This window comes from Coregonus clupeaformis, chromosome 10, assembly GCF_020615455.1.
Source record: "Coregonus clupeaformis isolate EN_2021a chromosome 10, ASM2061545v1, whole genome shotgun sequence".
Classification (NCBI taxonomy): domain Eukaryota; kingdom Metazoa; phylum Chordata; class Actinopteri; order Salmoniformes; family Salmonidae; genus Coregonus; species Coregonus clupeaformis.
This window is the reverse complement of record NC_059201.1, coordinates 8,495,798-8,522,081: the sequence shown is the minus strand read 5'-3', so window position 1 is coordinate 8,522,081 and position 26,284 is coordinate 8,495,798. Positions and strand designations below refer to the sequence as shown.

The 26,284-nt window shown below is 42.5% G+C and overlaps 1 protein-coding gene across 3 annotated transcripts; it reads left to right on the top strand.

The window, feature by feature from the left end:
- The first annotated feature begins 435 nt into the window (after positions 1-435).
- LOC121575831 (plakophilin-1) lies at positions 436-15,894 on the top strand. Of its 3 annotated transcripts, none has more exons than XM_041889123.2 (13): positions 436-698; positions 4,749-4,840; positions 6,438-6,892; positions 8,227-8,368; positions 8,454-8,661; positions 9,785-9,950; positions 10,325-10,442; positions 10,710-10,889; positions 12,760-12,900; positions 13,087-13,240; positions 13,401-13,587; positions 13,781-13,868; positions 14,657-15,894. In XM_041889123.2, exons 1-13 carry the CDS (start codon positions 506-508, stop codon positions 14,729-14,731), a joined length of 2,199 nt encoding a protein of 732 aa, XP_041745057.1. In that variant the 5' UTR covers positions 436-505; the 3' UTR covers positions 14,732-15,894. The 3 variants fall into 3 exon arrangements, with proteins under 3 accessions (XP_041745057.1, XP_041745056.1, XP_041745058.1); XM_041889122.2 differs by having other exon boundaries at positions 12,730-12,900; positions 13,784-13,868; XM_041889124.2 differs by having other exon boundaries at positions 12,730-12,900.
- The last annotated feature ends 10,390 nt before the right edge of the window (positions 15,895-26,284 follow it).

The window sequence follows — 26,284 nt, the reverse complement described above, 5'->3', positions numbered from 1 at the left end:
CTGGAATGTCTCAGGAGAAGTAGGCTATAATATAATATAATATGCCATTTAGCAGACGCTTTTATCCAAAGCGACTTACAGTCATGCATGCATACATTTTTGTGTATGGTTGGTCCCGGGGATCGAACCCACTACCTTGGCGTTACAAGCGCCGTGCTCTACCAGCTGAGCTACAGAGGACCACAAGGGCTACCTGTCAGAGCAGGCTCTTTGATGGGTTTGAGCATTTCATATTTTGAGTCATTTATATTTTATAGTCTTCTACAGAATCATTGGACAATAGCTGCACAGGAAGTCCAATAATTACTAGTAATATGAACATTCCCATCAGACACACCAGACACAGACAACTGTGTATTTTATTCATAATGGGCGTGGTTCATTGTTCAGGGCAGGGCGAAGTGCGCATTTCATATTTGATTGCCTGTACAAACGCCACCTGTACGGAGCAAGGTACAGTAGGCTACGAACCATCACACTTTGGATTTACAACTGGAAACAGACCATGATGACAATGGACCCGTTGAAATCGGCCATGTCCATCGGGAATGTGGAGGAGACATCTCTTGCTTTGCCATCCGATAACAAACTTCGGTCCAAACAGCAGCGGGTCTTGGATCAGGTGCAAACCATCAAGAGGGGCAAGTCGAAGTACAGTAAAAATGGAACTTTATCGTCGCCAACGAAATCACCAACGAGTAAGCGTCATTATTAAAATAAAATCATATTCAGTTATTTGTATGCTATTTTATTTGACCTAAAGCCTAATCAGGTTATGGTTTAATATGGTTTGACTCACCCCCATCCGATTTGCATTGTTGTTAATGATTTATTCATTAGTAAATGAATAACCCCATACATTAGATATCAGCAACTCCACTGTTGTAAAGTCTGTTAAGTAAACAAAGTGCAACATGTGTTATTTTAATATCAAGTAAACATAGGCTAAGGGACAGTCCATGATCTCATAATTATGTTTAGGCCTATTGATGCCCAAAATATACATTTGTTTGTCACCACTCAGTCCTGTTCTAAATGTTCAAAACCAAATGTAATCAACTGCCATAACGAGGTTAGAATCATTAGACAAACAGGACTTATCAGTTGGTTATCCACCACTCTGGTAAAAAATAATGTAGGTAATAAGAAGCCTACATTGGAAATCTTACTCAATTGTGTTTCTCATACACCACCGTTCAAAAGTTTTGGGTCACTTCGAAATGTCCTTGTTTTCGAAAGAAAAGTGATTTTTTGGTCCATTAAAATAACATCAAATTGATCAGAAATACAGTGTAGACATTGTTAACGTTGTAAATGGCTATTGTAGCTGGAAACGGCAGATTTTTAATGGAACATCTACATAGGCGTACAGAGGCCCATTATCAGCAACCATCAGTCCTGTGTTCCAATGGCATGTTGTGTTTGCTAATCCAAGTTTATCATTTTAAAAGGCTAATTGATTATTAGAAAACCCTTTTGCAATTATGCTAGCACAGCTGAAAACTATTGTGCTGATTAAAGAAGCAATAGAACTGGCCTTCTTGAGACTAGTTGAGTATCTGGAGCATCTGCAATTGTGGGTTCGATTACAGGCTCAAAATGGCAACAAACAAAGAACTTTCTTCTGAAACTCGTCAGTCTATTCTTGTTCTGAGAAATGAAGGCTATTCCATGCGAGAAATTGCCAAGAAACTGAAGATCTCGTACAACGCTGTGTACTACTCCCTTCACAGAACAGCGCAAACTGACTCTAACCAGAATAGAAAGAGGAGTGGGAGGCCACGGTGCACAACTGAGCAAGAGGACAAATACATTAGAGTGTCTAGTTTGAGAAACAGACACCTCACAGGTCCTCAACTGGCAGCTTCATTAAATAGTACCCGCAAAACACCAGTCTCAACGTCAACAGTGAAGAGGTGACTCCGGGATGCTGACCTTCTAGGCAGAGTTGCAAAGAAAAAGCCATATCTCAGACTGGCCAATAAAAATAAAAGATTAAGATGGGCAAAATAACACAGACACTGGACAGAGGAAGATTGGGAAAAAGTGTTATGGACAGACAAATCGAAGTTTGAGGTGTTAGGATCACAAAGAAGAACATTTATGAGACGCAGACCAAATGAAAAGATGCTGGAGGAGGGCTTGATGCCATCTGTCAAGCATGGTGGAGGCAATGTGATATGTGATGGTCTGCGGTTGCTTCGGTGGTGGTAAAGTGGGAGATTTGTACAGGGTAAAAGGGATCTTGAAGAAGGAAGGCTATCACTCCATTTTTCAACGCCATGCCATACCCTGTGGACGGCGCTTGATTGGAGCCAATTTCCTACTACAACAGGACAATGACCCAAAGCACAGCTCCAAACTATGCAATAACTATTAAGGGAAGAAGCAGTCAGCTGGTATTCTGTCTATAATGGAGTGGCCAGCATAGTCACCGGATCTCAACCCTATTGAGCTGTTGTGGGAGCAGCTTGACCGTATGGTACGTAAGAAGTGCCCATCAAGCCAATCCAACTTGTGGGAGGTGCTTCAGGAAGCATGGGGTGTAATCTCTTCAGATGACCTCAACAAATTGACAATTAGAATGTCAAAGGTCTGCAAGGCTGTAATTGCTGCAAATTGAGGATTTCTTGACAAAAGCAAAGTTTGTGTCACGGTTCAGACAGACGACAAGAGGACCACAATTGCGTCACACCAGAAAGTTTATTTAAACTTAAGGGGAAAGGGATGTAGGGAGTGAGTGAGGGCTCCAGGGGTTATCCCGTCCGATGTGCTGGGTCTGTGCCTCCCCCCAGTGGCAGCGATGCGTCCGATGACGCCGGTGGTTGGTGGTCCAGAAGTCCTGGGGGGGGGGGAGGAAACACAGACACAACGGGGCGGATGAAAACAGGCAGAAGTACAGTTCAAGGGAAATCCAAAATACGTAGTAGCAAGGCAGAAGGCTGGTCAGAGTTACCGGGATTGAAGAGTAGTCAGGAGTCGTAATGGCAGAAGCAGGTCTGGATCTCCTGAGGCAGAAGAGTATCCAAAAAACAGGCAGGTCCGGGGTCACAAAACCAGGGTGAGCCAGAAGCGCGAGCAAACAGGTTCCGGGTGTGAGCTTTGCAGACGATCTGACAAAGGAGAGCTGAAAGACAGGGCTATAAATACTGGGAGAGGTTAGTGGGTAATGCAGCGCAGCTGGCAGAGTAATTAGAGCCGAGCAGAGCAGGGACAGGTGGAGCTAGTTAGGCTGAGTAGAGAGAGAGTGGTGAGCAGAGTGGAAACAACTTAAGGTGGTAACCCAGTGGAGTGAGAGGGCTCATGACAGTTTGAAGGACACAACTATTATTTAAATTAAAAATCATTATTTCTAACCTTGTCAATGACTACATGTCCTATTCATTTTGCTATATTTCCTATTCAAACTCATTTCATGTATGTTTTCATGGAAAACAAGGACATTTCTAAGTGACCCCAAACTTTTGAACGGTAGTCTACGTAATAAGTAACCTACATTGAAAAAACAATACCCACCAGAGCTCTCACAATAAAACAACATTCAAGAAAGCAGGTTCAGGACAAATATGTATAAACATACAACAAATAAGCAATTATATGACTGAAGTATTATAGCTAAAGGATTTTACATGCCATGTAGCAGACACTTATACAGGGCGACAATATATATTTCAATACAATGCATAGTTCCCTTTTCATCATCTAAAAACTGCATAAAACACTGTGGATTACATGACAATGACGTTAAAAGTACATTACCAATCAATTGATCTTGTCAAAACAGCAAATAGGTAGAATACTTAGTTGTCAGGCTCATATGGAACATATTCGACTACCCGTTTTGCCCCTCCAAAGCAAAACACATTTGATGTTTAAATATTAGTCTATTGATGCACCCGTGCATCAATCTAAGTAACATACAAAAAAAATCCCTGTAAAAATCAGTCAATTTAAACTAGAGATATCAGTTTTTTTTCATTGGCTATCTCGGCCTTCCGCATCTGCAGTGGAATGTGGCCGAGCTACAGCGGTGTTTGTCAGATCATGAGACAGTCCGAAAATTGGTCTTCTCACGAAAACGTCTCTAGCATCCGAACATTTTAGCCTACAAACTAACATGACCCCACTATGGAAAGGGGAGACTCTCACGAAGAGCGTCACACTAGTGTAACGGAACTCATATAACCCATGCAAATGAATGGAAGTATGGAGGTATTTTGGGGTTAAATAAAAAACAAAAATATTTCCTGAGTTGTCTTATATCTCCTAGATATAGGACAGACACTTCAAAACCTTATTCCTTATGATTTATTTTTTGACTGTCTTTTTTGCCTCTTATAAAGGTGTTATTTCAAGCGTTTCTATGGGATATAGTAGTAAAGACCAAATTCAATATTTTATAAAATATGTTTTTATATACCTAAAGGCGTCCTAAAATTCAAAATCAAATAGCTAAATGATCCATGGTATGACCATCTTAAAACAATTCCATATGTTAGCTTAGTAGAACCCGCCCCCGAACGGCTTTTAGAGGTTAACAGTTGACACACATCACACAGGCAATCAAAGATTTCACATGTATTAACATGAATCATTACGGCTTGGAGACTTGCTTCTTGCCCTCTATTCAAATCACATCAAAAAAAGCATTGAATAGTGTACTTTTTCTCACACCCAATATTTTACAGCGCTATCTCATATTAAAACAGATTTTAAGAGCCCATTACGATCTCTCATTCTCTCTACAGGTCCTATGTACATCAGCGTATTCACTGACTCCATTAAGTCACCTACCAGTCCCAATGCCTTCTCGAATGGTACAAATGGCCTCTCAAAAATGGTATGAAGCTTTTCATTTTTACATCACATAGCCTTTTCCTCTACATACGGAGATAGAAAACATTGGCCCATGTTTTTGATAACTGTGCTAGATTTATCAGTTGTATTTAGTAGTATACCGTTTAGAGACTATAGTGAGCATCAGTGGTGATCTCATACAATTATTTTCCTAATGAGTGAGCTTTTAATATGAAAGCAATGCCATGGTGATAGGGTAGTACGTCTGAGACTAATCTCGGAACCCAGAACTATATCCACTGTGACCAGCTACTAGATTTATGTGAACATTCTGTCACACATGTGGTCCTCTGTAGCTCAGCTGGTAGAGCACGGCGCTTGTAACGCCAAGGTAGTGGGTTCGATCCCCGGGACCACCCATACACAAAAATGTATGCACGCATGACTGTAAGTCGCTTTGGATAAAAGTGTCTGCTAAATGGCATATTATTATTATTATTATTAGAGTAGTCAGGTAGAGGCAGGTGTTGGAGATGACTGACTAACCACAGGACTGTGAGTCAACATGTGAGTTTCTGCCCAGTCACCAGAAGTCTGGGGAATGTTGCTCTTTCCAAGCAGCGCTTCCTCCAGCACAACTCCAGAGAGGGGTATCCTCTCATAGTGGCATCTGACTCATTGTTGTAACACACCCCTCTGTCTTAATCATGTACTTTCACATAGATGAGGCATTATGAGCACTCTGAACTGAAATCTGGTCCAAGCCAAGTTTCCAACCAGCTCTGGAGTTCCTCATTCTTGTATATGAACAAAGACGGAAATAAACCTAGATTGACACTGAACATATGATGTAGATTACACTGTAGGTTATTGTCACACAGTACTTACTATTTTGTCATACATTACTTACATGTACGATACCTCATACAACTCAGTCAGTGAAAAAAACAGGCATTTAACAAAATGTTCTGTTTGGATACAGTGTGTTCCGGCCTGTCCTCTCCTGTCATGACAATACCTCTAGCTGTTTATGTAACATAAATCATATTCTGGAGAGGTGCACACTACAAATATTGTATGATTTTTCTGTTTCCCACTGCCCTCTGCCAATTAGACAAGTCAATAGTTATCAATAACAATAGATTGATTAAATGCAGTACATTTTTACATTTTAGTCATTTAGCGGACGCTCTTATCCAGAGCGACTTACAGTTAGTGAGTGCATACATTTTTCATACCGGCCCCCGGTGGGAAACGAACCCACAACCCTGGCGTTGCAAGCGCCATGCTCTACCAACTGAGCTACAGGGGACTACAGTACACAATATTTATCTTCACTCACAGTAGGCCTTGTGTATTAAGATTTTGGAATGAAATTGAAACTGCTACATTTACATTTTAGTCATTTAGCAGATGCTCTTATCCAGAGCAATTAGGGTTAAGTGTCTTGCTCAAGGGCACATCAATAGATGTATTTATTATTCACCTCAGGGAGGTGGATTCAAACCAGTGACCTTTTGGTTACTGGCCAAAAGCTCTTAACCGCTAGGCTACCTGCCACCCGGTGCTGGTGAAAGCGTTGCAATATTCCTGATTCCAAAGTGTCTGCTAGCATTTACTAAAATGATTTTGTCCTGCAGCTCAGCCACGAGCAGAGCACCAAGCAAAGGGTACTGTCCTTCAAGGGATCTACAGCCCAGAGAAACATGAGCAGCTCCAGCCAGTGGGAGAGACGATTACCTCTCAGCCCCACCGTAGCCAGGGGTCAGCGCAACAGCAGCCGCAGTGTGCCTGACCTGGACCCCTTCCACACCACTACACAGCGTCCTGCCCTGGCTCCGGCCCCCACCCGGCAGCTCCAATCCAACAGGTCCAGCTTCTTCCTTACTGAGAGGGGCAACAGCCAGTTCATCTCCAACTGCAACGGCCCCTCTCAGGTCATCGGCAACGGCAACGGGGTGCAGAAAAGGCAGAGCCAGTGGATTGGTACGCCTCAGACGAAAAGCAGCAGCCAAGCTCGTATTGAGAGGGCACCCTGGAACCCCTCCATGGCTGAGCCCAAGATATCAGTGGTCGAGAGCAAGATTGAAGCAGGGTGAGTGGAATGAGTGAATGTGAGATATTGTGTAAATGCTGCTTTGGGGTTTGATGATGAGTTGCCTTTCAAATGTTTCTGAACAGCTGTTGATACACTATATATACAACAGTATGTGGACACCCCTTCAAATTAGTGGATTTGGCTATTTCAGCCACACCCATTGCTGACAGGTGTATAAAATCACGAACACAGCAATGCAATCTCCATAGACAAACATTGGCAGTAGAATGGCCTTATTGAAGAGCTCATTGACTTTCAACGTGGCACCGTCATAGGATGCCAACTTTCCAACAAGTCAGTTCATCAAATTTCTGCCCTGCTAGAGCTGCCCCGGTCAACTGTAAGAGCTGTTACTGTGAAGTGGAAACGTCTAGGAGCAACTACGGCTCAGCTGCAACGTGGTAGGCCACACAAGTTCACAGAACGGGACCACCAAGTGCTGAAGCGTGTAGAACGTAAAAATCGTCTGTTCCCAGTTGCAAAACTCGAGTTCCAAACTGCAACGTAAGCACAATAACTGTTCGTCGGGAGCATCATGAAATGGGTTTCCATGGCCAAGCAGCCGCACACAAACCTAAGATCACAATGCGCAATGCCAAGCATTGGCTGGAGGAGTGTAAAGCTCACCACCATTGTTCTCTGGAGTGATGAATCACATTTCACCATCTGGCAGTCAGACGGACGAATCTGGGTTTGGCAGATGCCAGGAGAACGCTACCTGCCCCAATGCATAGTGCCAGCTGTAAAGTTTGGTGGAGGATGAATAATGGTCTGGGGCTGTTTTTCATGGTTTGGGCTAGGCCCCTTAGTTCCAGTGAAGGAAAATCTTAACGCTACAGCATACAATTACATTCTAGATGATTCTGTGCTTCCAACTTTTTGGGGAAGGCCCTTTCCTATTTCAGCATGACAATGCCCCAGTGCAGAAAGCGAGATCCATACAGAAATGGTTTGTCGAGATCGGTGTGGAAGAACTTGACTGGCCTGCACAGAGCCCTGACCTCAATCCCATCGAACACCTTTGGGTTGAATTGGAACGCCGACTGCGAGCCAGGCCTAATCGCCCAACATCAGTGCCCGACCTCACTAATGCAGGTAGCGTTCTCCTGGCATCCGCCAAACCCAGATTAATCCGTTGGAATGGAAGCAAGTCCCCGCAGCAATGTTCCAACATATAGTGGAAAGCCTTCCCAGAAGAGTGGAGGCTGTTATAGCAGCAAGGGGGGGACCATCTCCATATTAATGCCCATGATTTTGGAATGAGATGTTTTTCGAGCAGGTGTCCACATACTTTTGGTCATGTAGTGTACCTATATGGGGTTTCCCAACAGGATGAATGATAATGGTCAGCTCGCTGATATTACCATGGCGGAGGCAGTGCAGTACCTGTCCAGTGGAGATGAGAACTACCAGCACTGTGGCGCCTCATTCATCCAACACTCTACCTACTCAGAGGACAAGGCCAAGCAGGAGGTGAGGACACAGATGTGGGTCTCTAGGACCCGGACTAAACAACACTGTCCTGTTAGGACGTCTAACAGCTTTACCTGTCTCTCAGGTGTTGCGGCTCAAAGGGATCCCTCCTCTGGTGAACCTGCTGAGGAGTCCCAGTAACCAGGTCCAACAGACAGCCTCTGCCGCCCTGCGGAACCTGGCCTTTAAAGACGCGGGCAACAAGGAGGAGGTCCAGCGCTGTGGGGGCATCACTGAGGCCTTGGCCCTGCTCCGAGACACAGACTCTACCGAGACACAGAAACAACTCACAGGTACGGATGACTATTCTATTTCTATACACAACACTTCTCTGTCTAGTGACATCATAGACAGTTGACAGTTGGCAGACATGTGCACCAGTGTGTGAATGTAAGCGGGTATGAAAGGGAAACACGCTTGTGTTGCTTTCTGATGCCAAAATGTGCATATTGAAATTAAAGGGGCAATCTGCAGTTTCTACATCCATTTTTGGACTTATAAATTAATGTTATACCATTGATTCTTGAAGAATATAACTTATAAATGTGTCATTAGCTTGGTTCAACTGTCGTACTGCATCATAACCCAAAATTCACGCTTGTTTTACTCCAGTGTTTGTAAATAAAGTAAACAAGCACTATATAGCCTCAAAACATGGTTAAAACTATCAGTCCTTGCATACATAGCTCTGTCTATTATTTTGAGAGTTATATTTTCCCAGCCCATCCCTCTGCTTTTTACCGAAACAGGGGCGGGGAGTGCACTTTGTTATTGTTTCAACTGCTCATTTCTGCTTTAAGTGCATTCATGCCTTAAAGCACAGGGAAAGACTCACTAAACCCTGTCACCTTAATCCTAATCAGTTCATGCTGTCAGTCACACAAATGTTCAATGGTGCTGTGTTGTGCCAGGGGAACTTGAAATGTGCGAGGACTCACAGTAGGCTGTTCTAGAGGATAGAGCAGCCTACTCTCACTATTGTTTTGTCTTCCTGAGGCCGTGCTCAATCAATTGGCTCTAATGTTATCAAATATTTACCCTGGTTCTTGATTAGCAACAGTACGTAGCTACAGTGTCTGTGCTGTACAGGGATGTAGAGAAGTGAAGCACTGAAACACCTCATATAGCTTGTCAACCCTGGTCCTGGAGACTCACAGGGATTGTGGGCTTTTATTCCCTCTCCTAGTTATGCTTTGGGAAGTACATGCCATGCCCGTGTCATGGCAGTTTGATCAATGTGCACTGTGTGGCTATCCAGTATTGCTTTTGTTGACATTTTTGTTTTTGAGTTGAGCTGGCTGAGATCAATGATCATGTCACAGTAGTAGCATTAGCAGGCGTCAGTTATTTGAACAACTGTTGTTTCAACTGCCACTGAACTCATTAGTTAAAAATAACTTTGTCCTGTCGCTCCAGGCCTTCTTTGGAACCTGTCGTCTGCAGACAGTCTGAAGCCAGAGCTGGTGCGTAGCGCTCTGCCTGTTCTGACTGAGACTGTGGTAGTACCTTACACAGGAGGAGCAGATGAGACCAACAACAACGTGGACCCGGAGGTCTTCTACCATGCTACAGCATGTCTACGGTGAGACACATCAATAAGCACTGTAGACCAGGGGTGCACACTGCACAGATGTACTGCATACTAGCAGTTAGCCCGGAGGTCAGAAAGACAGACATATAGGAGTACCATCTATCCACTGCTGTTGCGCCTTTGAGCAAGGTAACCAAAATTGCTCCAGGGGCACTGCACTGACTGAACCTGTAGCCTATTCTAGACAACTTGTCGGTTTCTGTCTCAGAGGATTGGGTAAATGGCAGAATACAAACTCCTTCTGTCACAAATGGATGATAAAGTACTGTTTTGTTCTAATCTGTCAGACTACACAATGCTGACCTGCCTTTACCTGATGCATGACAAGACCAGTTTAACTTCATTTTCCCCGACTTTTCCAACAGAAATCTGAGCTGTGCAAAGCAAAGCAACAGGCAGGCCATGCGTAACTGTCAAGGCCTCATCGACTCTCTGGGCAGTTACGTCCAGGATTGTGTGGCTGCAGAGAGGCCAGATGACAAGGTGGGCATTCAACATGAAATATCTTCAAATAACATTGAAACAAGTGAGGATGCATTCATGGAATGCCATTCTTCAGAATTCCAAATAATAGAAAATCAAGTTCTATCTGCATGTGAAAATATCATGGGATACAGCTCCATTGCTTACATTTTTTACACTTTTTAACTTGGTGTTTGAAGAATCTTACTATGGACATGTGTATGGTATGGTAGGTACAGATTAATGCCAAATGAACCAAACCATTTATTTTGCCTCTGTCTGTGCCAGTCTGTGGAGAACTGTGTCTGTGTCCTGCACAACCTGAGCTTCCAGCTGGAGAGTGAGAACCCGGCCCTGTTCAGCCGGATCACTGCCCTGGCCGGGACCACCAGCAGGGCCAACGCCCCCACTGAGACCGGCCCCATTGGCTGCTTCAGCCCACAGAGCAGCAAGGTCCAGGAGCAGGAGGTGAGACAGGCATATAGGTCTAAGGAGGTCCAGGGAGAGAGGAGAGAGATGGGTGGATACTGTACATAGATACACTATGACATCATAATGTACAGTGAGGGAAAAAAGTATTTGATCCCCTGCTGATTTTGTACGTTTGCCCACTGACAAAGAAATGATCAGTCTATAATTTTAATGGTAGGTTTATTTGAACAGTGAGAGACAGAATAACAACAAAAAAATCCAGAAAAACGCATGTCAAAAATGTTATAAATTGATTAGCATTTTAATGAGGGAAATAATTATTTGACCCCCTCTCAATCAGAAAGATTTCTGGCTCCCAGGTGTCTTTTATACAGGTAACGAGCTGAGATTAGGAGCACACTCTTAAAGGGAGTGCTCCAAATCTCAGCTTGTTACCTGTATAAAAGACACCTGTCCACAGAAGCAATCAATCAATCAGATTCCAAACTCTCCACCATGGCCAAGACCAAAGAGCTCTCCAAGGATGTCAGGGACAAGATTGTAGACCTACACAAGGCTGGAATGGGCTACAAGACCATCGCCAAGCAGCTTGGTGAGAAGGTGACAACAGTTGGTGCGATTATTCGCAAATGGAAGAAACACAAAATAACTTTCAATCTCCCTTGGCCTGGGGCTCCATGCAAGATCTCACCTCGTGGAGTTGCAATGATCATGAGAACGGTGAGGAATCAGCCCAGAACTACACGGGAGGATCTTGTCAATGATCTCAAGGCAGCTGGGACCATGGTCACCAAGAAAACAATTGGTAACACACTATGCCGTGAAGGACTGAAATCCTGCAGCGCCCGTAAGGACCCCTGCTCAAGAAAGCACATAAACAGGGCCGTCTGAAGTTTGCCAATGAACATCTGAATGATTCAGAGGAGAACTGGGTGAAAGTGTTGTGGTCAGATGAGACCAAAATGGAGCTCTTTGGCATCAACTCAACTCGCCGTGTTTGGAGGAGGAAGAATGCTGCCTATGACCCCAAGAACACCATCCCCCCCGTCAAACATGGAGGTGGAAACATTATACTTTTGGGGTGTTTTTCTGCTAAGTGGACAGGACAACTTCACCGCATCAAAGGGACGATGGAGGGGGCCATGTACCGTCAAATCTTGGGTGAGAACCTCCTTCCCTCAGCCAGGGCATTGAAAATGGGTCGTGGATGGGTATTCCAGCATGACAATGACCCAAAACACACGGCCAAGGCAACAAAGGAGTGGCTCAAGAAGAAGCACATTAAGGTCCTGGAGTGGCCTAGCCAGTCTCCAGACCTTAATCCCATAGAAAATCTGTGGAGGGGAGCTGAAGGTTCGAGTTGCCAAACGTCAGCCTTGAAACCTTAATGACTTGGAGAAGATCTGCAAAGAGGAGTGGGACAAAATCCCTCCTGAGAGTGTGTGCAAACCTGGTGGCCAACTACAAGAAACATCTGACCTCTGTGATTGCCAACAAGGGTTTTGCCACCAAGTACTAAGTCATGTTTTGCAGAGGGGTCAAATACTTATTTCCCTCATTAAAATGCAAATCAATTTATAACATTTTTGACATGCGTTTTTCTGGATTTTTTTGTTGTTATTCTGTCTCTCACTGTTCAAATAAACCTACCATTAAAATTATAGACTGATCATTTCTTTGTCAGTGGGCAAACGTACAAAATCAGCAGGGGATCAAATACTTTTTTCCCTCACTGTACTGCACAGTATTGAATGTTTTAAAACACTTTCAATAATTACACATAGCAATTTTGTGTAGATCAACTGCCATCATAGATTTGAAAAAATATGCACCTAAAAAAAAATCTGATGATTGATAATAACTTTCACTCCTGTAGAGTCACTTTGACTACCCTGTGTTGGAGCAGCAATACCCTACAGGAGCAGGCTGGCTCTTCCACTCCAAGACCATGCAGAGTTACCTGTCTCTGCTGGGGTCCAGCCAGAGAGAAGACACCCTGGAGGCCTGCTGTGGAGCCCTGCAGAACCTCACCGCTAACCAAGGCATTGTACGAACAACACAGCATTTTGACTATTTATTTCATTATTTATTTTCACACAAAAATTATTTTAAATGCACAAAATGTATAGAGAAAAACATGTACCAAATGTGTGTAGAAAAACAACAATTAAAATCATGGTCCCACTTAACCCTTCATAGATCCGTTATAAGACCTTAATCTCTGTGTTCACAGGTTTCTAGTGTGATGAGCCAGAGCATAGTACAGAAGCTGAACGGCCTGCCTCACATCTCTCCCCTGCTGCAGTCCTCCAACTCCAGCCTCCAGAAGACTGCTGTGGCTCTGGTGGGAAATCTGGCCAAGAACCAACGCCTTCAGAGCATCATGGGTGAGCATGGACACCAATCTTAACCCCGTTCATAGCGAAATGGATGGAACCTAGAATGTTAGGCTACCTTGTTTCAATAATGGTGTAGTTTGCGTTGAGAACAACACTTCATAGAGTGCGTTGGCAGGAGGTGAATTACCTAATGGTATGTGTCTTGAAGCCCGACAGACCCTCCCAGAGCTGGTTGGCATCGTCAGCTCATGGACCAAGGAAGGGACAGAGTCTGACGACACCCTGGCCATGGTGTGCCAAACCAGCCACAGCCTTCTGATGAAGGAGCCTGAGCTGGGGAAACGCCTACTGAGCAACAACCTGGTCAACTCACTCAACGACCTGAGCAAGAACAAGTAAGGCCTGCTCATTATGTTTTATTACAAAAAAGTACAAAATCTGCTCTATGTTAAGAAAACATTTGGAAAATTTAACAATTGTGGGCAGCCTCTTTGGGGCCTTTCCAAAGAAGCCAGATAACAGAGCTTTGACTTTGAGGGTAATGGCTCAGAATACTAAAGCCTTACAGGGATTGTTTTTTTCCCTTAGTAGGCTTTTCCCAAAGGCCAGCAAAGCTGCAGGTGTGCTCCTCTACAGCCTCTGGTCAGAGAAGGACATACAGAGTTTCCTAAAAAAGGTAGGAATTTAGAGCCGATATTTCAAACAAATTCTGTCATAGTTGCAGATATTTTCATTTTTTTCGACTATGCATTTTATCTATCAGTTTACGCTTCAATGCATTTGAAAAATGACAGCGAAGACAACGTTATTAGGTTGCAGAGTTTTTGCAATGGAGGCAATAGCTCTTGTAGGAAAGGAGGATCCGAATAGGCTGGCTCAGTCAGAACAAAGACAGGTATCTTTATGATCATTCATCACCCCTTCCTTCCCCAGAGGAGGATGACTCAGTGTGTCTGGCTGATGTTGTCTCTACTTGCTGTTTCTATAGCTGTAGAGATCCCTGGTATCTGTCTATACTGGGCGAAGTGTGCTATTTGTTTCCTCAGTAGTAAGAACCTAGTCCACGCCCCGGTCAGGTATTTGTTTACAACAGTGGAGGATGGAGGGAGGGATTATGTTCTGTCTGGTGGGAGAATACAGTATACAGTACACCTGAACAATGGTATGTACACAGGAGCTGTAGTGCTGCTGCAATGGTACAGCCAAGGAATCTAAGGATACAGGTTCACACGACTGTGTTAGACTCTTATCTGTACACGCAGGACATCTTATCCCTTGTCTTTTAATGCTTACCTGATACTGAACATAGTTTTGTCTAGATCTCTTCCCTCAGTTGCTTGACATTTCAGTTTCACTTAGTGAGAAACCTGCTGTAAGCTAGGAACTGTTACCATGACATTATTTAGGAAAACAATCAGTATCAAGGGGTGGATTCTAATGTCTATTTCATAATTTGTCCTACAGCAAGGGATGAATAAGGGTTCCTTTGTGAATGACATCACCAGCGTGGCTCACAGGTCTGTGCAGGTCATTGAGTAACAAGAAGACAGCTGGCATGGATCTCACATCACCTCCTCCCAATGTACTTATGAACTATACACCTACTACAGTACATGTAAGTCGCTCTGGATAAGAGCATCTGCTAAATGACTTAAATGTAAATTTAAAAATGTCAGACTAAGTCCAGTTAATATGGTTACTAATGTTTACTTTAGATTTCAAAACACCTTATAGTTAGTCAGATTGTCTATCTGTTATGTTAAGTTGTGTTATCCATCTTAAGTCAGTATAAAGGTTTGTAATCTTGTATTTCTGGGGGTTTTCTGGGCTCTTTTGTGTTTACTATAAATAATTTGTTTTTCTTTTGCACTGTAGACATGTAGATTTTGTGTTGGTAATGCCTGGGATTGCTTGAATAGGCCCCCTTAGCTTGGATGAAAATGATGGTTGATTACCCAAAAGCTACTGAAGGCTACTGAAATGATCAGATGTTGTAACTCATTTCCTTAGATTTATTTAGCCAGAATAGTCCACTCAGTAACAATTGCCACTTTTTCCAGGGATTCCTGGGTTCCATAGAATCAATTAAAACATACACAAAGCTCATCACAAAACTTAAATATTGTGATTGTCACCAATGTTTAACCTTGGGTAACTACTGTGTTCTTCTGTATAGTACTGCCATACTGTAAGCATGTTTGCTACATTTATGCTTTTGTCCATGCCTGTATGTTTTAGATCTCCCAATATATATTGTTATTTTTTAATTGTTGTCCATAAAATACTGTAAAAACACCAGCAAATCAGCTCCAAGTGATTTTAATTTTGGAAATCTGTTCCAAAGTCTTTCCATGAATAATAGAGAGACATATAGTATGTGATTGTATACAAATGTAAACAAGGTATGAAATTATTATGTTTTAGTGATATATTATATCTGTTTGGTCTTCTTGCGGTCAATTTGCAGTTTACAAATTATTCGTAATTACGTTCCGGCCCCCTGATCATCCGCTCAATGAAAAATCGCCCCACGGCTGAATTTAGGTGATGATCCCTGGGTTAGATCATTTTTGGTCACAACATTTTAGTCACCGCTGTGCATTTAAATTCAGAGGAGGTATTGTATGTATCGCCAAAGATAATTGCTGTTATTCTGTTTGTACTATCTCATTGGATAATGGATAAAGAATATTTTCAAAACATTTGTTTATGCTTGTTAGCTTTGTGTTTTTTCCCCCAAGTTCATGAGTTCTAAGATGATACCAGTAAATGGCCTTGCACGAGTCTTGGCTCATAGGAGCAGGAGCCTATATCCTGTTTCTGTAGCGGGATGCAGCTTGATGTACAAGGACACCCCCTAGACATGCACTAGTATATCACAGGGCCTTCTGATGTTACCAGTGCCAATGCTGTGTGAATGCATGCTTTACTTAACACAACTATAACAACCATTGGCAGAGGTAGGGCTGTGGCGGTCACGAAATGTTGTCAGCCGGTGATTGTCAAGCAAACAACTGTCGATCTCACGGTAATTTACCGTTAATTAACATAAACATATAAACTCATTTAGCATCTCCTGGCTTCCACACATTTTAAAAAGTCGAATTAATCCATGTAATAATCTAATCAAATCGTATTTGCCACATGCACCGAATACAACAGGTGAAATGCTTACTTACTTAACCAACAATGCAGTTTTAAGAAGAAAAAAAAAGTGTTAAGTAAAAAATAGATAACAAAAAAATAACAATTAGCAAATACTGTGAGGGAAAAAAGTATTTGATCCCCTGCTGATTTTGTACGTTTGCCCACTGACAAATAAGGTTTATTTGAACAGTGAGAGACAGAATAACAGCAAAAAAATCCAGAAAAACGCATGCCAAAAATGTTATAAATTGATTTGCATTTTAATGAGGGAAATAAGTATTTGACCCCCTCTCAATCAGAAAGATTTCTGGCTCCCAGGTGTCTTTTATACAGGTAACGAGCTGAGATTAGGAGCACACCCTTAAAGGGAGTGCTCCTAATCTCAGTTTGTTACCTGTATAAAAGACACCTGTCCACAGAAGCAATCAATCAATCAGATTCCAAACTCTCCACCATGGCCAAGACCAAAGAGCTCTCCAAGGATGTCAGGGACAAGATTGTAGACCTACACAAGGCTGGAATGGGCTACAAGACCATCGCCAAGCAGCTTGGTGAGAAGGTGACAACAGTTGGTGCGATTATTCGCAAATGGAAGGAACACAAAATAACTGTCAATCTCCCTCGGCCTGGGGCTCCATGCAAGATCTCACCACGTGGAGTTGCAATGATCATGAGAACGGTGAGGAATCAGCCCAGAACTACACGGGAGGATCTTGTCAATGATCTCAAGGCAGCTGGGACCATAGTCACCAAGAAAACAATTGGTAACACACTACGCCATGAAGGACTGAAATCCTGCAGCGCCCGCAAGGTCCTCCTGCTCAAGAAACCACATATACATGCCTGTCTGAAGTTTGACAATGGACATCTGAATGATTCAGAGGAGAACTGGGTGAAAGTGTTGTGGTCAGATGAGACCAAAATCAAGCTCTTTGGCATCAACTCAACTCGCCGTGTTTGGAGGAGGAGGAATGCTGCCTATGACCCCAAGAACACCATCCCCACCGTCAAACATGGAGGTGGAAACATTATGCTTTGGGGGTGTTTTTCTGCTAAGGGGACAGGACAACTTCACTGCATCAAAGCGACAAAGGACGTGGCCATGTACAGTCAAATCTTGGGTGAGAAACTTCCTTCCCTCAGCCAGGGCATTGAAAATGGGTTGTGGATGGGTATTCCAGCATGACAATGACCCAAAACACACGGCCAAGGCAACAAAGGAGTGGCTCAAGAAGAAGCACATTAAGGTCCTGGGGTGGCCTAGCCAGTCTCCAGACCTTAATCCCATGGAAAATCTGTGGAGGGAGCTGAAGGTTCGAGTTGCCAAACGTCAGGCTCGAAACCTTAATGACTTGGAGAAGATCTGCAAAGAGGAGTGTGACAAAATCCCTCCTGAGATGTGTGCAAACCTGGTGGCCAACTACAAGAAATGTCTGACCTCTGTGATTGCCAACAAGGGTTTTGCCACCAAGTACTAAGTCATGTTTTGCAGAGGGGTCAAATACTTATTTCCCTCATTAAAATGCAAATCAATTTATAAAATTTTTGACATGCGTTTTTCTGGATTTTTTTGTTGTTATTCTGTCTCTCACTGTTCAAATAAACCTACCATTAAAATTATAGACTGATCATTTCTTTGTCAGTGGGCAAACGTACACAATCAGCAGGGGATCAAATACTTTTTTCCCTCACTGTAATTAAAGAGCAGCAGTAAAATAACAGTAGCAAAGATTATATATAATATAGCCTACACCTTCACAATAAATCCATTATTTATCTTAGACTGGTCTAAAGAAGCTTGATATGAAGAAAATGTATATTTCAGAAGAAAATAATAGCATACTCTGAGTTACATACTCCTGATAGGTCCTGATGTGGCTATGCCAAATGGCTGTGGGCTACACTAGTTCATTTAGCAGACAATATTTGCTTATAATTCCGTGGCATTATTTTATATTATTTTATAGTATAAAGAATACAATTGAACAAAACATAAATATTTTCTCCAAACATTTGAGGGAGTGCACACATGCGGCTATTCTGTGTTGAGCGGTTAACAAAGAAATAGGTACTCCTATATGCTTAATTTAGAGTTATTAATGTAACTTTAGTTGTTCTACAAACGTTGGGCTATATGTTTAGATTTGTTATACATTTTAAGGCTGCATGATGAGACTAATGATGATTTGAAAAAAGTTGCTTGAAAGGCATGAGCTCTGCTTTGTGTTTTTGCGCAGGCTGTTGTTAGAAATTGCGTAATTCAAATCTGGTATTGGAATAAGAGAAAACATAATCAAGAGATATTAAAGCCAAGCTAAATTTATTATATGCAAAATGTATGTATGATAAGTATGATGGTTCGTATACGGGCTCACTGAAATACCACGCAGGGCAGACAGAGAACTAATCCATTGTTACAGGTTCTTCTTCAAATACTCTGACAGAGATAGTTCCCACTCTCTGCTGGCCAATCAGAGTAGAGACTGAGCGTGGTTTAGACTTACTCAGGTGTCTAGTTGTTTTCATCACAACCTGTAGAGTCAGCACCCAAAAAGACACCGTTCCACTATACTTCTAAGTACCTACGTTCAAGGACCGTTCACAGACAACAAAGAGACAGTGTTCGTATCTGTAAGAAATACAAGTCTTATCTGTAAGAAATACAAGTCTTATCTCATCCTACCCCCTAACCTTCCTCACATGAATCACAGCTTGTTATGTGAAACAATTCATATCAGTACAGTACAAACCTTTTATGCTTTAATCATTATTGCATTCTTTCTAAGTTAGTCATCCCATCTAGTTATGAGAAAATAAATCCCCACACTGTACACACTCCAATAGTCTTTAATTCACAATTTGACAAGCACTTGATAATGCCTCGAATTTCACGGCGGCTTCCCCTTTGTGGCCTTAATGCACTCTAAAAAAATATTTTATTTTGCGGCCTAGAGTGCTGCGTTGTGCCCTTCTCCCTGAGTGTGCTGCGCAATCCGAAGTGCCTCTCACTCACATGGCTCTCTGTCAGGTGATCAGGTCTTTCTCACAGGCTACAGAACAGACACATCGCGGATACAACTGCCTCATCCTTATCCAATTCCGAGGTGCATATTTACTTTTCGTCAGCCAACAAGATGAGTAGGCCTAATGAACAGCAAAAGCACTAGCTTATGTCAATATACTATCCCCCATAGTACAGAAGTCGACCTATTCTATTCTGTGCAATAAATAAATATTCCAAACATAGTCTGGGACAGTTGTGGGATGCGAAAGATCCCAAATTATTACAACCACTAGCATCAAAAAAACGTTTTTATGCAATGTGGCTGACGCAACAGATCAGAACGTTTAGCTTAAAATGTTGATAAACTATTAGGCTATTTCTTCACATTATAAGCGCAGCAATACGCACATGGTAGTAGGCTATAAGTGCGAATGTTCCATTATCGGAAAACACCATTATCAAAAGTGACTGCAAATGCAATTATGCATGTAATGCGTTTATTATAAAGGTGTATTTTTATGGTGAAAATTATCTTCCCTAAACTTGAAACTCAAGTGCTGCTTATATATGCCAGTTAGGCTCTACACCCCTTGTAAAGTGGATAAATGTGCTTAATTTTAAGAAGTTATTTGGCCACTTTAGCTGTGATAAACGCCTTATTAAAACATATAGGGCTATGGGCTAGGCTACATTGTTTCTTACGCTGGGCATCATTCACAAGTGATATTGGGTATATGTTGTGAAATTGTTAGATATTACTTGTTAGATATTACTGCACTGTCGGAGCTAGAAGCACAAGCATTTCGCTACACCCGCTATAACATATGCTAAACATATGTATGTGACAAATACAATTTGATTTGATTTGATAATATATATTTCACAGGTGATAGGCTAATATTGTTACCCATCAGACTATTCTTGATTTAATCTACTAATACTAAATAATATATGTGTGACATTTGTTTTGATTTAGAATGGACCATTATCATGCACCTGTATCGAAACAGGGGCAGCGGGAAAAAATATACATGCACTTAAATAGCGAATGCCAGCCAGGTAGGCTATACTCCTGTTGTAATTATAAGCAATGTGCTTAATATTAGGAAAGTTGAGAAATAAATATACTAGGCCTAGCCTATAGAAAGCTGATGGGATCCTCCTCTTTTTATTAACGGCCATCACTCTGTTTTCTCCCGCAATTGCATAGACTATAGAGTTGTTGCTCAACATGAGCTCATGGGCTCTCATTAAGTGTTTGAGTAGATTTTCAAAAACATTTGCATTGATGTCAGAGTGATTAGAGGGACAATAGAGTGCTGAGTACCAGTTAGCAAGTTTGGTAGGCTACTAATGACCATCAGCAGCATCAGAGCTTGAAGAAGCCTAATTACCGTGACTAAACGGTCATGTGGAATTTGACTGCCTTCATGAGTCGTGACCGCCGGTGTGGCATTAATACAGTCACCGCAACAGCCCTGGGCAGAGGTAGCAGATCAGTAAATGGGGATTGCAACTCTGTGAGGCCTGAAGACAAATGGTGTTTGAAACATAAGGACGGTTGAGCTACACCTGAATAACAGCCGGTGGTGCAGAGGTAGCAGACACACCCTGTGCCCTGGTCTGGGCATAGGGTGCAAACTGTTCTGTGGGCAAAATACCAGCTTATTTCTTTCACCCAGTATTTACTCTACCTTACTGATTCATGGCTCTGGGATTAACAAGAGGTATTAGTACAGTAACAACAAACAATGGTGTGCAACAAAAAAATAGAAGGTCTGCCAAGCAAAAACTTGATAAAAAATAATTTATAAGAATGCTATAATTGCTCAGTGGGAAATTAATATCCAACTAGTCAGTGACAACTGTGTGGAGTTTGGAGTTTGTGACAGCAACTATGTGAGCTTATTACAGTATTATAGACACTATGTCCTGGGATTTCCAATGATCTTCTATGCAGAAGAACCCCTTACCTTCTAAGGACTGTTATGTGGTTTGTGAGCATCATAGAGGTTATATCTGCATGTTCGAAAGAGTCTCAGGTTTTCATAGATAGTTTGTAGCTCAAACCATTCGGTCTCTACAGACGTGTTTGTAAAAAGACCCGGCCCGGGCCTCTTCGGGATCCACCCATGTCTCACAAACACAGCTCTAGCTCAGCCGCCATTAATCCCACAGACTAATGGTAGGTATCTATGGATGCAGAATAAATCGAATAATATGCAGCTCAAACACACATGGTTTAAAAGGGTTTAGAAGCACTAAATTACGCTGGTGTGATTGTGGGACTCAAGTAATAATCATGGCATTAATTCTCATTAAAGTAGAAACTTCAGGTTCCCACCAACGCAGCCATGGGTATAGAGCCGTGGATAGAGTCACAAAGACATAAGGCAGAGCATTGTACTGTCTGGATCGTGTGGAGCACCACCCTGTGACATCATTCTTCTATCTCCACAGTGTTTCATTGTCTAATTATGAACTGGGCAGTCTATTTAACTGGCAGGAAAATGAATGGTACAGTGGTACTATAATCCAATGGTAACATTCATGCTTTTCCCTAACCCTAACCTTAACCTCACTAAAGCTATACCTAACCTTAACCTTAACTGTCATTCCTCAACCCAACCTTGCTGAAGTGTTATATCGTTATATTGTCTAGAGTGATCAGATTATGTCATAAGGATGTATGACTTTTGTGCTCTGATACCCAATGGTCTTTATTTGCCATTGTGTGATATTGTGTATCAGGGTGTGAATGTTCAGAATATTTTATCTTTACTAAAAGGATAAGGGATTTGCTTGAATAGGACCCCTTAGCTTGAATGAAAATGATGGTTTATTACAGTCTCCATGAACATGGAAACGTTGCCTTTAAATGTCAACTGCGCTATAACACGGATCTTCCGCAGCCGGGACTGAATCTAGGCCATAGGCTACTGAAATGATCAGGATGTTGTAACTGACATATTGGGATTGTCACCAATGTTTAACCTTGACATTTTAGTCACTGCTGTGTATTTAAATTCAGATGAGGAATTGTATATGTAATGTGTCGCCAAAGATAATTACTGTTATTCTGTTTGTACGATCTCATTGGATAATGGATAAAGAATATTTTCTAAGCATTTGTTCATGATTATTTTTTGTATTTGTTGTATAACCTTTATTTAACTAGGCAAGTCAGTTAAGAACAAATTGTTACTTACAATGACGGCCTACCAAAAGGCAAAAGGCCTCCTGCGGGGACGGGGACTGGGATAAAAAAAAATATATATATAAATATAGGCAAGAAGGTAGAGACAACAATACATCACGCGAAGCAGCCACATCTGTCAGTAAGAGTGTCCATGATTGAGTCTTTGAATGAAGAGATGGAAATAAAACTGTCCAGTCTGAGTATTTTTTGCAGCTCGTTCCAGTCGCTAGCTGCAGCGAACTGAAAAGAGAAGCGACCCAAGGATGTGTGTGCTTTGGGGACCTTTAACAGAATGTGACTGGCGGAACGGGTGTTGTATGTGGAGGATGAGGGCTGCAGTAGGTATCTCAGATAGGGGGGAGTGAGGCCTAAGAAGGTTTTGTAAATAAGCATCAACCAGTGGGTCTTGTTACGGAGATGACTAGTTTACAGAGGAGTATAGAGGGTAGTGATGCTTGTTAGCTTTGTGTGTTGTTTCCCCAAGTTCACAAGTTCTAAGATGATACCAGTATGTAGCCTTGTACATACTGATTGATTCTATCTCCTGTTTCTATAGCGGGATACATCTTTATGTACAAACACACCCCCTGGACAGGATCGCGGGGCGTTACCAGTGTTACCAGTGCCAATGTCAATACCGTGTGAATGCATGGTAGCGGCAGGTAGCTTAGTGGTTAAGAGCGTTGTGCCAGTAACCAAAAGGTTGTTGGTTCTAATCCCTGAGCCAACTAGGTGAAAAATCTGTCGATGTGCCCTTGAGCAAGGCACTTAACCCTAATTGCTCCTGTAATTCGCTCTTGATAAGAGCGTCTGCTGACGTAAATGTCTAATTCAAATATCGCTTACCAAACTTTGTCCTCAGGGGTGCATGTTTTGGTTTTTGCCCTAACACTACAAAGCTGATTCATATTCCCAAAGCTTGATGATTAGCTGATTATTTGAATCAGCTGTGTAGTGCTAGGGCAAAAACCAAAATGTGCACCCCTTGGGGTCCTGAGCACCGAGTTCGGGAAACCCTGAATTAACACAACCATAACAACCAGAGGCAGCAAATCCGTAAATGGGGAATACCACTCTGGGGCTGCGTTTAGACAGGCAGCCCAAACATCAGATCTTTTTACATACAACCTTTTTCAGAGTTAATATGATTTATCAAAAGACCAATTATAGTGAAAAAAATATCAGAATTGGGCTGCCTGTCTAAACGTTTACATTCTTTTAAAGGCAATGTTCCCGACGTTCACGGAGATCGCATTCACGGTAAACGCTGCAGAAACACAGACGACTCCCGATAGCTACTTGGTCATACAAGGACGGTGGAGCTACACCTGAATAACAGCCGGTGGTGCAGAGGCAGCAGACACACCCTGTGCCCTGGTCTACTCCCATGACCTCACTGTGATTTTTTTTGCTTACCCTGCCTGTCTTGTCTCATGCTGTGGTTGGTCTGGGTATAGGGTGCACACTGTTCTGTGGGCAAAATACCAGCTTATTTCTTTCACCCAGTATTTACTCTACCTTACTGATTCATGGCTCTGGGATTAGCAAGTAACAACAAACAATGGTGTGTACAGATTTGTGGGCACGTTTGAATATATATATTTTAGAAAAAAGGGTTCCAAAAGGGTTCTTCGGCTGTCCCCATAGGAGAACCCTTTTTGGTTGCAGGTAGAACTATTTTGGGTTCCATGTAGAACCCTCTGTGAAAAGGGTCCTACCTGGAACCAAAAGGGTTCTACCTGGAACCAAAATGGCTTTGTCAAAGGGTTCTCATATGGGAACACCCGAAGAACCCTTTTAGGTTCCACATAGCACCTTTTTTTCCAAGAGTGTATACAAGAATGTATAGGGAATGGAGTTGGGTAAAATTTGACCTTTTAACTTGAGATATATTCTTTGCATACAACTCATCTTGCGGATGACTACACCCACCAAATACAGTGAGGGAAAAAAGTATTTGATCCCCTGCTGATTTTGTACGTTTACCCACTGACAAAGAAATGATCAGTCTATAATTTTAATGGTAGGTTTATTTGAACAGTGAGAGACAGAATAACAACAAAAAAATCCAGAAAAACGCATGTCAAAAATTTTATAAATTGATTTGCATTTTAATGAGGGAAATAAGTATTTGACCCCCTCTCAATCAGAAAGATTTCTGGCTCCCAGGTGTCTTTTATACAGGTAACGAGCTGAGATTTGGAGCACACTCTTAAAGTGCTCCTAATCTCAGCTTGTTACCTGTATAAAAGACACCTGTCCACAGAAGCAATCAATCAATCAGATTCCAAACTCTCCACCATGGCCAAGACCAAAGAGCTCTCCAAGGATGTCAGGGACAAGATTGTAGACCTACACAAGGCTGGAATAGGATACAAGACCATCGCCAAGCAGCTTGGTGAGAAGGTGACAACAGTTGGTGCGATTATTCGCAAATCGAAGAAACACAAAAGAACTGTCAATCTCCCTCGGCCTGGGGCTCCATGCAAGATCTCACCTCGTGGAGTTGCAATGATCATGAGAACGGTGAGGAATCAGCCCAGAACTACACGGGAGGATCTTGTCAATGATCTCAAGGCAGCTGGGACCATAGTCACCAAGAAAACAATTGGTAACACACTACGCCGTGAAGGACTGAAATCCTGCAGCGCCCGCAAGGTCCCCCTGCTCAAGAAAGCATATATACAGGCCCGTCTGAAGTTTGCCAATGAACATCTGAATGATTCAGAGGAGAACTGGGTGAAAGTGTTGTGGTCAGATGAGACCAAAACCGAGCTCTTTGGCATCAACTCAACTCGCCGTGTTTGGAGGAGGAGGAATGCTGCCTATGACCCCAAGAACACCATCCCCACCGTCAAACATGGAGGTGGAAACATTATGCTTTGGGGTGTTTTTCTGCTAAGGGGACAGGACAACTTCACTGCATCAAAGCGACAAAGGACGTGGCCATGTACAGTCAAATCTTGGGTGAGAAACTTCCTTCCCTCAGCCAGGGCATTGAAAATGGGTTGTGGATGGGTATTCCAGATTGACAATGACCCAAAACACACGGCCAGGGCAACAAAGGAGTGGCTCAAGAAGAAGCACATTAAGGTCCTGGAGTGGCCTAGCCAGTCTCCAGACCTTAATCCCATAGAAAATCTGTGGAGGGAGCTGAAGGTTCGAGTTGCCAAACGTCAGCCTCAAAACCTTAATGACTTGGAGAAGATCTGCAAAGAGGAGTGGGACAAAATCCCTTCTGAGATGTGTGCAAACCTGGTGGCCAACTACAAGAAATGTCTGACCTCTGTGATTGCCAACAAGGGTTTTGCCACCAAGTACTAAGTCCTGTTTTGCAGAGGGGTCAAATACTTATTTCCCTCATTAAAATGCAAATCAATTTATGACATTTTTGACATGCGTTTTTCTGGATTTTTTTGTTGTTATTCTGTCTCTCACTGTTCAAATAAACCTACCATTAAAATTATAGACTGATCATGTCTTTGTCAGTGGGCAAACGTACAAAATCAGCAGGGGATCAAATACTTTTTTCCCTCACTGCAACACAATATCTACACTGTCACATGGTACAAAACCACAGTATGAAACAATCCAAGATGATTGACACCACTGAGACTTGGCACTGGCAGCCGTAGCAACACATTAGCCAGATCTGAACATTCATGGTTTTCAAGGAAGGTGTGGTTGTTTTTTAATGACAATGGCATTAATCATCATTAAAGTAGATACTTCAGGTTCCCAC